The sequence below is a fragment of the Gambusia affinis genome, linkage group LG03 (assembly GCF_019740435.1).
Source record: "Gambusia affinis linkage group LG03, SWU_Gaff_1.0, whole genome shotgun sequence".
Classification (NCBI taxonomy): domain Eukaryota; kingdom Metazoa; phylum Chordata; class Actinopteri; order Cyprinodontiformes; family Poeciliidae; genus Gambusia; species Gambusia affinis.
Genome location: NC_057870.1, coordinates 26923161 through 26936229, shown reverse-complemented (window position 1 = coordinate 26936229; position 13069 = coordinate 26923161). Strand labels below are relative to the sequence as shown.

At 36.5% G+C, this 13069-nt stretch overlaps 1 protein-coding gene across 1 annotated transcript in view; it reads right to left on the bottom strand.

Moving 5' to 3' along the window:
* Positions 1-12790, bottom strand: part of antxr2a (ANTXR cell adhesion molecule 2a) — an 88114-nt gene extending 75324 nt beyond the window's left edge. Inside the window, exons 1-7 of the mRNA XM_044111608.1 lie at positions 12290-12790; positions 8237-8308; positions 5311-5382; positions 3809-3890; positions 2350-2454; positions 2066-2134; positions 46-126 (exon numbers count right to left, since the gene is read on the bottom strand). Coding sequence (XP_043967543.1) covers positions 46-126; positions 2066-2134; positions 2350-2454; positions 3809-3890; positions 5311-5382; positions 8237-8308; positions 12290-12459 — 651 coding nt within the window. The 5' untranslated portion in view covers positions 12460-12790. The remainder of the gene's footprint in view (positions 1-45; positions 127-2065; positions 2135-2349; positions 2455-3808; positions 3891-5310; positions 5383-8236; positions 8309-12289) is intronic.
* Between the last annotated feature and the right edge of the window lie 279 nt (positions 12791-13069).

Below are 13069 nucleotides of genomic sequence, written 5' to 3'. Positions count from 1 at the left end.
TCTTCATATAGAAAAAGCAAAGAAACGGAGAGCAGCCAAACTTACAGAGTTGACAATGCCTTTGAGAGCGTGGAAGCCATCTTTGACAGGAAACACGTTGTCTTTGGAGTCTGCAATATCAGCAAGCTGTTGGAATCATGGAAAAGAGGAGTAAACAAGGAGCGCTGCTGATCTAACACTGCTCTCTGCCTTTTTCTGTTTTCCTTTTTATGACTGAACGCCGTCTTTCCTCTTGTATTGCGGGCAGGAGGAGACGGAGCAGATGGCAGGACTGTGGCAAACACTTTGCTCAACTATAAAAAAAAAATGATTGCAGCACAAACTGGGAGCAATACTGCCTTTGTTTTGTTTCTTTTTTTTTTTGACTTAATAAGTGCTTGTGTCAGGATGGTTACCAATGGTTACAAGGGATGGGCCACCATATTGGAAGAGAAATTGTGAAACTCCAGACATCAGTGACAGTCGGACTACAGCTCAGATGGCCCGATGACACTTAAAGATACAGTGCGAGAAAAATACTGGACTGAAATTACGATTGATGGAGATAAATATCACGATAAAAACAGAGTGAAGAGAAGCGATGGAGCATCTGTGTTACAAATCAAGATAAATTCAATAAAAATAGTCATTTTTCCAATTTAACATGATTTAAACTAAATCCCACTGTATGTCAAATCATGACACATTCTGGCTGTTTTTATTCGTTTGCAAGAGAAATGTTTAATAAACTGTGAACAGCCATTTTGTTTTCTTCTGTATTTACCAATTATCGTGTGTTGATCAATAATCAACACACGATAATCAGGAGCTAACATGAAACAATGAAGTTTAAACTGTATAACCATATAAATATAAGTATTCACACAAATTGTAAACCAGGAGTGTCCAAAGTGTGGTCCGGGGGCCGTTTATGGCCTTAGGAATAGTTCTGTGTGGCCCAAATTTACATCTTCTTGAATAGTAAAGTGAAGACTCCAAGAAAGTACCAAGAAATCCCCAAAAAGTTTGAACTCCACTGACTTTGAAAACATCAAAGTAGGACTGAACTGCTCTTTACTGGTCCTTGATTCTTTAAAGTAAAGTTTCAAAAAATCTTTCCCTCATTTTAAGAAAATGTTTTAAACAAACTTTTTTTTTAGGTGAAAAGAAAGTATTTTTCTTCTATAAGCCATGCTTTTTTGGCTTTCATATGAATTTTATGTTAAGTGGATCCTCAAGCACAACATTAACCATAGCTAAATACAGAAGGTGGTTTTCTGAGAAATTTCTCCTTGGTGTTGTGGAAAATATCGCAACATTTCATGATCACCCAGTTAGGAAACCGTACAACTTTCTTTATTTAGACCAAACATCTGAGAAACTTCTTTAAACCTATTGAAATTTGCTCTTTTCTAATAAGTTTTATTCTAATATTTATTGTTTATTTTATTAATAAGCAGGTTAAAAGAGAAGAGAAAAATAAATAAATAATGGCCTCTCAGAGCATTCAGCCCCCCCAATTGCAAAAGTTTGGACACCAATGTGAACAATTTACTGTGACTAGAAAACTTCCTTCTAGTGTCTATCCAAAGTGGAAATTGTTGCATTTTTTATGAATATATTTATTTTTAATAATACAAATTAGCTAAGACTTCTGCTGCTGAGGTTGATTCTGCAAACTGTTCAGTTAGTTTGTAGAAACTTTTATTTAGTTTCTATAAAATTCTTCATAAAACTATAATCTTGTTTATCTGAGGTTATATTTCACATATATGCCACTACTTAAATTTCTAATTCAACAACATGCTTCACCGTAATTTGACAATATTTAAACCAGATAATAGTGTCTTAATCACCAGAACTGAGTCAACGTTTTAAATTCCTTCCCCACGTCTTAACAGTTTTAAATGCAGAAGTATTTAACGAGGCTTTTCTCACAGGTAGAACCTGTTCAGGTGTTTACCTTCCACAGTGTTCTCCCATCCTGCCAAAGTCTCTTATACAGAACTGTAATCGTTCTGCACACACTCAGCAACAAGCTCGTCAGGCGTTTTGTTGCTGCAGATTAGGACTAAAGTTTGCTTACCTGCTGCTCATCAAAGTCCAAGACACCAACGCAGTAAACACGAGCGCCATATTTCCTGGCTTCATCAGCCTGCAGCTCAGGCAAACGATGTGCAACAGGTCGGACGCGGAGAGAAAGAGACAAAAAGGGAAACTTCATGAATAAAAAGAACAATGCATGAGGGATATCAGAATGTTTAAAAAAGATGAAGAAAAGATGGCTTCTGGATAGGAAATATGTCTAAATAAAATGAAGACAAAAAGATTTAATGTGTGAGTTTGGTGAGTCAGAGAAGCAAAGCTCACCTGCTGTTTGGTGAGCTCATGGATATACACTTCCAGTTTCCCGTCTGTCAGAGCCAGGATGATGCTGGAGGACTTTGTGGACTGCTGCTGGATCTGAGCGGTAGCCTTCAGGAGTAAATACAGGACGTTTCTGTTTACTGTTTCAAATAATTTCATAACAGTAACAAATCACATCTTTACATATTACGTCTCCAGCTTCCATGTTCAAAACAGTAATAGGTAAAAGCACAAACTTATATATTCATACCTACTAATTCACACCATTTACGATTTGAAATGATATTTAGCTTTCGTTTTGCAACTTCATGAATCCAGGATTACACAACTGTTCTTAATCTTTAAGCCTAAAATATGCATTTTTTTTATATTGTGCGTTTGGGCTGAAATGTCACCATGCAGCAAGGTTACAATTATATGACAAATATTATCAAGAATAATCTATAAAAGGTGCCACATTTTCTATAAAATTCTCATTAGTACTCATATGAATATACTTCCACACAAATAACTAAATTGAAGTGGGAGTAAAACAAAGAAACATACTACATTGTGTGAATGGTAACAATAGAGGGAATAGTACAGAGCTATTTCTTATCCTATAAAGTGCTGCTGGATGTACTTATTGATGTACTTGTTTGATGCAAATCCCTGAAAACAGTAAAAAGTTCTGATTTTACAGCGAAAACTGACCCATATAATCACGACAATTTTGTTTTCTTGAGGAAGATGTATTAGGAGAGAATTATTAAAACCAAAAATCCTCCAAGTCTGCAGAATTTCTTTACATTAAGTTACATATTAATAGACTTTATCATCATTTTTGAAGCAGGACAGACATAGCAGGCTAACATGGGATCAGTATGTCTTTGCTGCTTTTGTGTTCATTTTCATGCTTTTCATTTGTTCATATAAGTTTAGTTTGCTTCGGCAGTGAATAACTGGATGTAAATGAATGTTTTGCTATGTTGTTTTTTTGTCTACAACAGTAAAATAATTACAGGGTTCTTTCTGCTTCTGGCAATGGTCAGAGCAGTTGTGCACTGTGTAGGATGAGAGGAGAGTAGGAGGAGAGTGAGAGTGGAGCTGAGAGCAGCGGCAACTTTTGTTTTAAAAAACTAGATGTTAGACAAATAGAGAAACACAGAAGAAAATAACCTTCAAACTACGGTCTAAAAAGTAGCAGAGCTTGTATGTTAAATAAACATTATAGTTATAAAATTTGTTTGAGTTGACAGCCCAGTTTTTCACTTCATAATGAATTTTTCATTCACTTCATTTCTGAGAATTAAATGCACATTGTTTGTAAAGTTCTAACAAACTTCATTTTCAGTTTCAGTCCACCTCTTAAATTATTTCCCTCTTTTTATTTATTCTTTAAATAAAATATTGTTTGCTATGAATATTTATTTAGGTATTTTAAACAGTTTTAAATACCTGAATACAAGAAAATAAAACTCACCTCTTTTATTCCCTCGTGCATGTACGTTTCACCTGCTGGTATCACATTGTGCAAGCGACTCAGACCTTCTTCAATTTCATACCTGGATGGACAAATGCAATGAATGTGTCACACATGGGAACAGATTTCATTCAAATCTTAGTTGTCCCTGTTTCTGTTCTATTAAGAAAGACTGAGTTTTATGGCTTTAGCTTTAATGATTTGCACAGAGCCTTAAAAATAGCAATGAGGTGTACTGTAAAGATGAAGTCACCATAACAGTGAGAAGCACATAGGCTATAAAAAAAGGCACTCTGAGAGATATGATGGGTAGAAACAGGAACAGAAAAGGAGTTAAAGTAAATTCTTGAGAAATTCTGACATATAAATAGTTGCAGTTAAAGAAAACCACAAACCTATTACAAAAAAAAACTGCTAAGTTTATCATTTAAATTCTAAATATGAGAAGAAGACAGCCACATCAAGACTAAAACCAAAGAAACAAGCTCAGAATTATAGGTAATACTGCTTTCATCTATTATGCATGTTAATTTTATTGTCAGCAGAAGAAAAGCTACATATTGCTGGTTTAATCAAAGCCCGCAAGAGCAAAACATTTTAGAATAGCAAATTATTATTTTCTGAACATAATTTTTGTATGAATTTGATAACATGAAACCTTCTAGTTTAAAAAGAAATTGAGCTCAAATACAAACAACAGAAAACGATCTGATCCTTGGTTCTGTAACACTAACTTGCAGGAATTGGAGCCACAAAGAATTTTCTTGGAGAAATAGTTTGATTTGCGCTTTTTATTTCTTACGTTTACATTAATAATGACTCCAAAAAGGCCCGAGTCATGACACTACCAACACCGTGCGAACTGGACTGAGTGTCCAACTGTGATGTAGAAATGTTCTTCCTCCTAAAATAAAGCTTAATTTTGATTTAAAACAAAAAAAAAGGATTTAGTTTGAAAACAGGGTTGCACAGTGGCGCAGTTGGTAGAGCTGTTGCCTTGCAGCAAGAAGGTCCTGGGTTCGATTCCCGGCCCGGGGTCTTTCTGCATGGAGTTTGCATGTTCTCCCTATGCATGCGTGGGTTCTCTCCGGGTTCTCCGGCTTCCTCCCACAGTCCAAAAACATGACTGTCAGGTTAATTGGTTTCTCTAAATTCTCCCTAGGTGTGAGTGTGTGTGTGAATGGTTGTTTGTCTTGTATGTCTTTGTGTTGCCCTGTGACAGACTGGCGACCTGTCCAGGGTGAACCCGCCTCTCACCCGGGACGCAGCTGGAGAGGAACCAGCAACCCTCCCAACCCCATTAGGGACAAAGGGTTTATAGAAAATGGATGGATGGATAGTTTGAAAACACACCAATAGTCATTTCTGATTTTACTGAGAATTCTAATTGCGATTCAAACATATTGCATCTGACAAATTTACAAAGAAATCTGTTTTTCCAAAATGAATTAGAACAGTGTAAAAAATATTTTTATGAAATTAGTAGTTGAGTTTATTGTTACCTGTCTCCGGTCAGAGGCAGCAGAACTTCAGCTCTGGATGAAAAAGTTATGAATGAGACTCTCATTCGTGGACTGAGGAGAAAAAACACAAGAAATTCAGTCAAAACCCAGGAAGTGATTTTCTTCATTAAAAGATACCAAACATGAGGATTCAGACGGGGAATCAAACTTTTGACATCACTTACAGGTCATGCATGCATTCATCACAGCTGAACATCTACAGACGGGTGATTTATGTCCAGGTTTTAAGTTCAGATATTAAGATGCATAAATAATGATACAAACAGAAGGAGCTCTTTTAATGTCAGCTAATTTTAGTGCATGACTTGAAGCAGCTTCAGAGCAACTGAGGAAGTGATTAATCAGACAAGAAACATGTTGTGCCGACGATGAGTCACTCAAACGTCCTGCTGGACAAACACCATTAATACACCGAGTACCTGTCACTTTACAGGGTGACGTAGCTGACCAGAACCCCCCCAACCGGCACCGGCCACCGCCGTTTACATTCAGTCACATTAAAGAAGTGAATACGTTCACAGATTTTCTGCTTCACAAGCAGGTGGTTTCTGTGTAAACACCCAGCTTCATGTTCAAAAAATCCATACAAACATTATTAACTTTAATTTCACTGCTTTGGTTAAAGAAACACCTTGTCTAGTCAAATTATAAAGATTTATAAAGACAAATACGCCTAAAAAAAGGAGAAAAAACTCAGATTTTAGATATCTGAGAGTTAAAATTAAAGAAACATTTTCATAACAAAATGGAAAACAAAATGGGAAAACTTAACTGTATTTTTTAAGGCAAATGTCTTAGATTTGTTGTCAGAACTTTGAACAATTTATTGTTTTTTATTTTGTTTCTTAAAGCAAAGCATGATATTGAAATTTAATGCTAAATCCTTTATTTTTTTTTAATATAGAAATTTATTTTACAGAGTACAAGACGGTACAGTTCATTACATTGAGGCAAAAAAAACATAACATTAAAAAGATAAACAGAAAATATAGTATATTAATGTATAAACAAAATATTTTAATTTAACATTTAAATAGCATGTTTAAATGTGTGAAAAGTAAAATTGCACAAAATAAAGAAAATTTGTATTTAGTTGTGCAAATTATTTTTTACAAATTTGTCTATAATTTTTTTGTGATTCTTTTTGTAAAAACAAAAATTATTTTGCATTATATATATATATATATATATATATATATATATATATATATATATATATATATATATATATATATATATATATATATATAGTAAAAAAAGATATTGCACCAGCAGTGATTTTAACTTGCCATGGATCAAAACATTTGGAAACCACTTAGAGAAAACAGAACTGAACTAATCTGCACTGGTTACTAAATCTCTAAAGCAAGATTTTGAACTGGTCCAATCTTTACTTTATTAAAAAGTATAAAGAGGGAAAATGGATTCTTGGCTTAAAAAATAATTAAAATCTCGTCTCAGGAACTACATCCACGTTCCAACACCGATAGACTGTGTTTTCAGCTTTTCATTCATTCTGCAAAAACATTGAGCAGAATTAAAAATCACACCCCTACATGGAAAGATAATTTCTTAGCCTAATAAGAGTTTCTTAGTGAAGTATATTTTTTCCATTATCTCTACAGTGCATCTAAAAATAACTATATGACGGAAATATAGCATAACATGATTTGTTAATATGCTACAATACAGCCACAAGCCTCAGGTTACATATCTTTCTTGTGAAAAACATAAAAACAGGAACTGCACAAGTTCCCCAAACCTAGAACTAATGATGTAAAGTCTAAAATGAAGCAATAGTTAGTTTGCTAAGTGTCCTCAGTAACTTCCCACCTCTGCTACAGACACTCGGCACACACGGAAGGCCTCCCACAGAGCGAGTTAAAACTTCAGATAATTAAGTAACACAAGTGTTTCCTTCAGAGATGCGAGCCTTTCAGAGCATAAGGAGAGGTGCTGATATTTCTCAACCACATGACACATGGCCCAGTCGCCTTCCTCCCCCACAAACACGCTGCACAATCTTTAGACCAGATCCGCCAAAGGAGGAGCGGGAATATATGTAGACTTAAAAAAAAAAAAGAAGAAGAAGAAGAACGAGCCATTTCTAAGGTCACGGCTGGAGAGCGTGGGCGAGGTCGTGATGCAGAACGATTTTCTGTTAAGAAAGACTTGGGATGAAGAGGCACTGAAGCCAAAGCCAGGGATAAATCTGAGGATGAGGATGAGAGGAAGGGGGGTGATGAAGTAGTCCAGTTTGCTCCACATGGCAGAACAGAAGTGCTCTTGGTGAGCGAGCATTGTTTAGCAGATTGTCCCCGTCGCCTTCCAGTGTTCTTTTGCTTTACTGTACATTGTCTGCCTGTCAGCCGTTCTGTGGTGGAAGCAGGGGATAAGTGTGGAGCCGGACCCCCCCGGTGCAAATGGCCATTCTCACAGCCCAGAAGACTGCTCCTCTCTGCCACCCACTCCCACCTGGTGCCTTTGCTATTTTCTTCAACCAACCACTTCATTCTGGCTGTGGCGCTACCGTCTGTACTGTGCTGGCAGGCGCAGTTTGACTCAAACATTAAGCAAGCTGAGCGCGTCGAGTCCGTTTTAATGCTTTTGTCTTTTATTAATTAGGACTAGAAAAGATACTTTGGAAAACAGGTGGGAAGTCCTTTAAATCCATGTGGCAGACGGCAAATAATGATGTCATTCATCCAGTAAAACCACTTATCTTAGAAATCTGTTAAAGTACTCCATTTTTCCCAACTTGGATAGCTTTTTATTCTCTAGAAAAAATGACATTTCTCCGTGCATTATCTTATTTCTATCAGTTTTTCTTATTCAAATAATTGAATCGAGTTCCTAACACATTAAAATAGCATCTTGTATTCAAATATATGAATTCAATACTTGCCTCACAAACCGGTCCGTAAGGTTCTTCACAAAGGAGTAGATTTCTAACCAGTCTCTGGCGACGCTTCCAGACCTGAAGGGAAAAAACAAGCAACCATGAACACAGAGCAAATAAAAGACTCTGCGGACTGAGAGCTGGGAACCGAAATACTGTACATGGTTGCACAACAGCTACAGTTGGATATTAAAACCAGCCACATGCTGGATAATTGCACTGGTGAGTCTGTAGCAAAATGTTCATGAGCGGGGGTTTCTGTTTGTAAAGATTTATTTTTCTGCTCCAGTTCTTGAAATATAGACAAAACAAAATTACAAAATTTATTCACCTCTTTTACCTAAGAGAACTGGTTTAGTTTGTTGAATTCAATAAATTTTCACGTTTCATTGATTTTTACTGGAATTTATGGGAATAAACCTGAAATTTCAGAAAATGAAGTTTGGCTTCATCATCACAATTTACCACAATTTTAAGCTGATTTTGCATGAAGTTCAGGAAAACCACCAGATTTCATGAAACTACACCTGACTAAACATTTGTGGGTTCTCCATAGTTAATTAAATCTCAGAAATATTACAAGTAAAACAGCTTCATCCTGGATTTTATCCACAATATTTAATTATTTACATCTTTCTTGAGTCTCTCTTGTGTTTAATGAACTCAATATAAATTATTTTTTTTTTTTAAATATAGAATCCCTTGTTCTTATTGGCCACATGTTTCCTAAGCTCACATCTGATTGGCTGATAGCGCCCTACTGATGACTTCCCAGAAACTGTGGACTTATTTAGATTTGGTGAAGTACAGCAGAGATGGTGCTTGTGCTTTTTATCTTGAGTACTTAGTTTAAATTTTTTCTTTCCACATTCAGATTAATCAACCATAAAAATAGACTATTCTATCCTTTGTAAACTTATAAAATGAGCAGCGTATCAATGACTTCCTCAACCATAATTAGACTAAAGTGGAAGAACCATTTCTGTTATCATGTAAGTCAAAAAAACTTGAGAAATAGAAAACTACGATGCACACATTTGGATGGCTAACGATGGGGTGTTAGTCTGACCACAGTGAGTAAAACGTGCCCTTGGCGTAACGACGGAGAAGCAATTAAATCAATAATTACAATTCCTTGTATGCACGGAGAACATAAAAGAGAAGAGTTTGACCATTAGGCAGCTCATCTTTCATGGCACCTCTTTCTCCTCCCCGCTCCGTAAAAACAAGGTCACAGAGGGAAGGTGAAGGGAAACTACGCCACACGTTGCCAAAGCAGAGTCTCTAGTCTGCAATAAGCAGCTCAGTGTTGCAGTGACCGTTAAAAATGAGACTTTTAGATGTTCTGAAAGAATAAGTAGGAACTCTCATGGAAGACCTAAAGAGTCGTCTGTTGGGAAAACATTCCATCTATGATTGATTGAAAGAATGTTGATAGTTGACATTGGAGCCTCTGAGTCAGAAACAGGTGTGAACTCTTCAAACGAAGATGGAAGTTGACCCAGAACAGACTAAACGTGTCTTTTACCCTCACAATATTTCACAAGACAGTCACCGTTCAGACTGCATTCAGATTCAGATATGGAGCATTTCTGTTGATGCACTACTCAATCAGAAGATCAAAGTCAGCCAATTTTCAACTTGATCTGCTCTGATCAGAGAATCAAATAGTGAGTACATTGAACAAAAGCCATTATTTTTAGTCTATAAATCCAGCAACCAATTGCATGTACTTTCATAAAGATCAAAGGCCAGTACTAGATCTTTTAGTTTCTTAAATTTTTTGTTGGAATAAAAACTACTACAGAAGATCCTTGTTATTCAAGTGGGTTAGGCTCCTCACATACCTGCACTTTCTTCTGATTTTACAGATAAAAATCCCTCCGTAGGTGAATTTTCAGTGAATAATTTGAAGTTACCTTTAACAGAAAAATTCAAGATTACTCAACCATGAATAGGCGAGGGTATGTTGTACATCCAACATATTTTTTTCTCTTCATGTTTTGTTGCTGTTTTGTTTTAAAGGTTGCACCTCAAAGAAAACCAGAAATTTGTTTCAGTCAGGAGAAAGCTGATCAGTGCATTTCTAGTTGTGCTATTTATTGCTGCACCAAAAAGAAAACTAAGAAAGTCAACAGTGAATACAAGTGAAAAGTTGGTTGATTAGTTTAACTAAGCACCAAAGAAACTGCACACCACAGTGAAAAGAGGGTCAGTCAGTCCTCCAATCAGAAAACAAACAATGAAGAAAAGTTTAAGAATAAAGAGTAAAAATGTTTCTGCAGAAACTGACTTTTAAGGACTGTTTGATGTTTTGTTTGTTCTGGCAATAGAAAACAAGGATGTTAAACAGATTTCAAATAATGTGGGGTACAAAAACTGGATGTTAATAAAATCCAGGATTATCTGAAATCAGAACACATTTCCTTCTTCATTAAGTTGAGAAACATTTGCCTGGCATCTGTTCTCTGTGCAGAAACGCAGGACATACATGAGAGATTACATCCCATCATGGAGGACGCCCTTTTGTCTGCACCAATATAATGAGAAGAAACTCATAACTATGGTCCGTTATCTTGGCCATCATCCGGTGTTTTTTATGTCATTTAGATGAAAGCATATAAAGTTAGAAGTGGGTCAGGAGAGCAGCAGCGTTTAACTCCACAGTCTTTTCTGATGGCACGCCTCCAAGCTGGAAGAGGACGGGATTAAAAACAGTTCCTGCCACGAATGTAACCTTCCACTTGCATGACGCTGCTGCACAGTTCTGCTGAGCCGACTGAATCTGCCTGGGAAGTCTTTGAAGCACGCTCCGAGTGCATGAAACACAGAAAGTAGTGCTGTGCCAAAATCTGAGGCAAATTGTGACACCATCGCTTGCATGATTCACACAGAACCCCTTAAAAGGCCTACTCTGTTTTTACAAGATATACGCACGTGAATGTTACCAGATTGTACTACAAAATACATGAGATTTCAGCAGTTTTTTTACCCGACAATAAGACACTACAACAACTAAAACCTGCAGAGTTTTATTTTGTGGTACAAATAACTACATTCCATTTTCTTTACAAGTTAGCATGTGGATCTTTGAAAGCTAACAACTACTAGCAACACAAAGTGATGACAATGCAAGGATGGCATCTGCAGTTTATAGGATTATGTTTCTAATTCCAAATCATCTTAAGACTTTACCTTCCAGCTCTTTGAACATTTTAGAGTCCGCAAAGTAACATGCTTTGCACGCAACAGCTGTGGAAATCAGATATTTATATCCAGAGTGGCGCAATCAAGGGCTTCGACTGTTTATCTCTTCCACAAAAACACGTAAAATGTTGGAAAAAAGTCTGCAAAAAACATGTCAAGATTGTTGCTGTTGTAATCAGGTTAAGATGTCAAGCGTTCAGCGTTGCTGCAACTAACTGACATCTGGAGGCCTCCAAGTGGAACCTGTGCCATAAGCTTTGAGGAAAGCAGGTTGAATACCGATCTAATGACAGAAAATATTTTTGCACATTAAAATGCCACCCTCTCTCAGATAGTTCACACAGGAACAACTGTGACTCAATGGGTTGAGCAGCAGAGGGTTCGACTCCAGCTTCACACACCACTGTGTTCCTGGGCAAGGCACTTAACTCCAGGTTAATTATTTAGTTTTTAACTTTAATTTATTTATTTATTTATTTTTTATTTTTTTGCACTTTTAGTAGTTTAGGTAAATCACATAAAGTTGCCTTTTATACACATGGTGCAACACAAAACCTTTCTCTTAAACCCAATGTTATGGTCAGGAAAACTTGTAGAAATACTGTAACTGCACAACTTCATTTTTTTCCCCCCACAATTTTAACCAAATTACTTAAATTATGAAAACAAGTTATTGAATTTGTCCCAATACCTCCCATCTCCAACTCTTTTCTGATGAACGCAAACGCAGCAATTTAGAGAAAATAAATAAATAAATAACTTTACACAACATTATTTTCTTGGTTCATTTGTTGTTGTTTTTTCATAGGATAATTATTACTCCAAACTCCCATAAGTATCCTTAAAACTTACCTGTCTAAAACAAAGTAGAGGTCGTAAGCTCCGTGACAGGAGGCTTCCTCTGCCCAGCCAGTTGCCGCGAACAACCCCAGGAAGGTCACCGCAAGAGCGGCTGCAGTCCACAGCCGCCTTCCCTGAAGGTTCTCCTCCGCGGTGGGACACCGAGACAACTTTTTCAACATTTTCCACACACAAACCCGCAGTTGTTATTCACAGAAAGCCGAAGAATGCAGTTTCATCCAGTAGAGAGTAACAAACAGCAGCTGTTACTTTGTTAAAAAAAAAAAAAAACTTCCACTAAATAACAATGTTCAGTGATTGACTTGCAATATAAAGGAAACTACCGGAGCTACGTCACCAGCTCTAGTGTTGACATCTTCCTGACTCACTCTTCACTCACATCCTCAATAAAACCTAACCTTGCACCCCGAATGCGTGCTGAACCTCCATAACGTTAAGAGAAACTCAGGTTTTCACAAGTTTATCCCCCTGAACTTCAGAGCTAGGAGGAAAAGTTAGGCTGCTTTCACGGACCAACAGAAAGCTCGAAATTGTAAGCTCCATTACTAGTTAGTGAGAAACAGTTATTGTTGTTTCAAAATGACTAGTGGCTCTTGTTATCTTAGGGAGGAAGAAGGCACGTATTGAATAAACTTCAGTTTTAGTAGTTAGAACAAGTCAAAATAGTCAACCAACTCTTTCAATAATCTGTTTAGAGATTATCTCATAAAAAGTAGATAAACATATTTAGAACATGTATATGTATGTTATTTTTGATTGTTATGTCTTAAA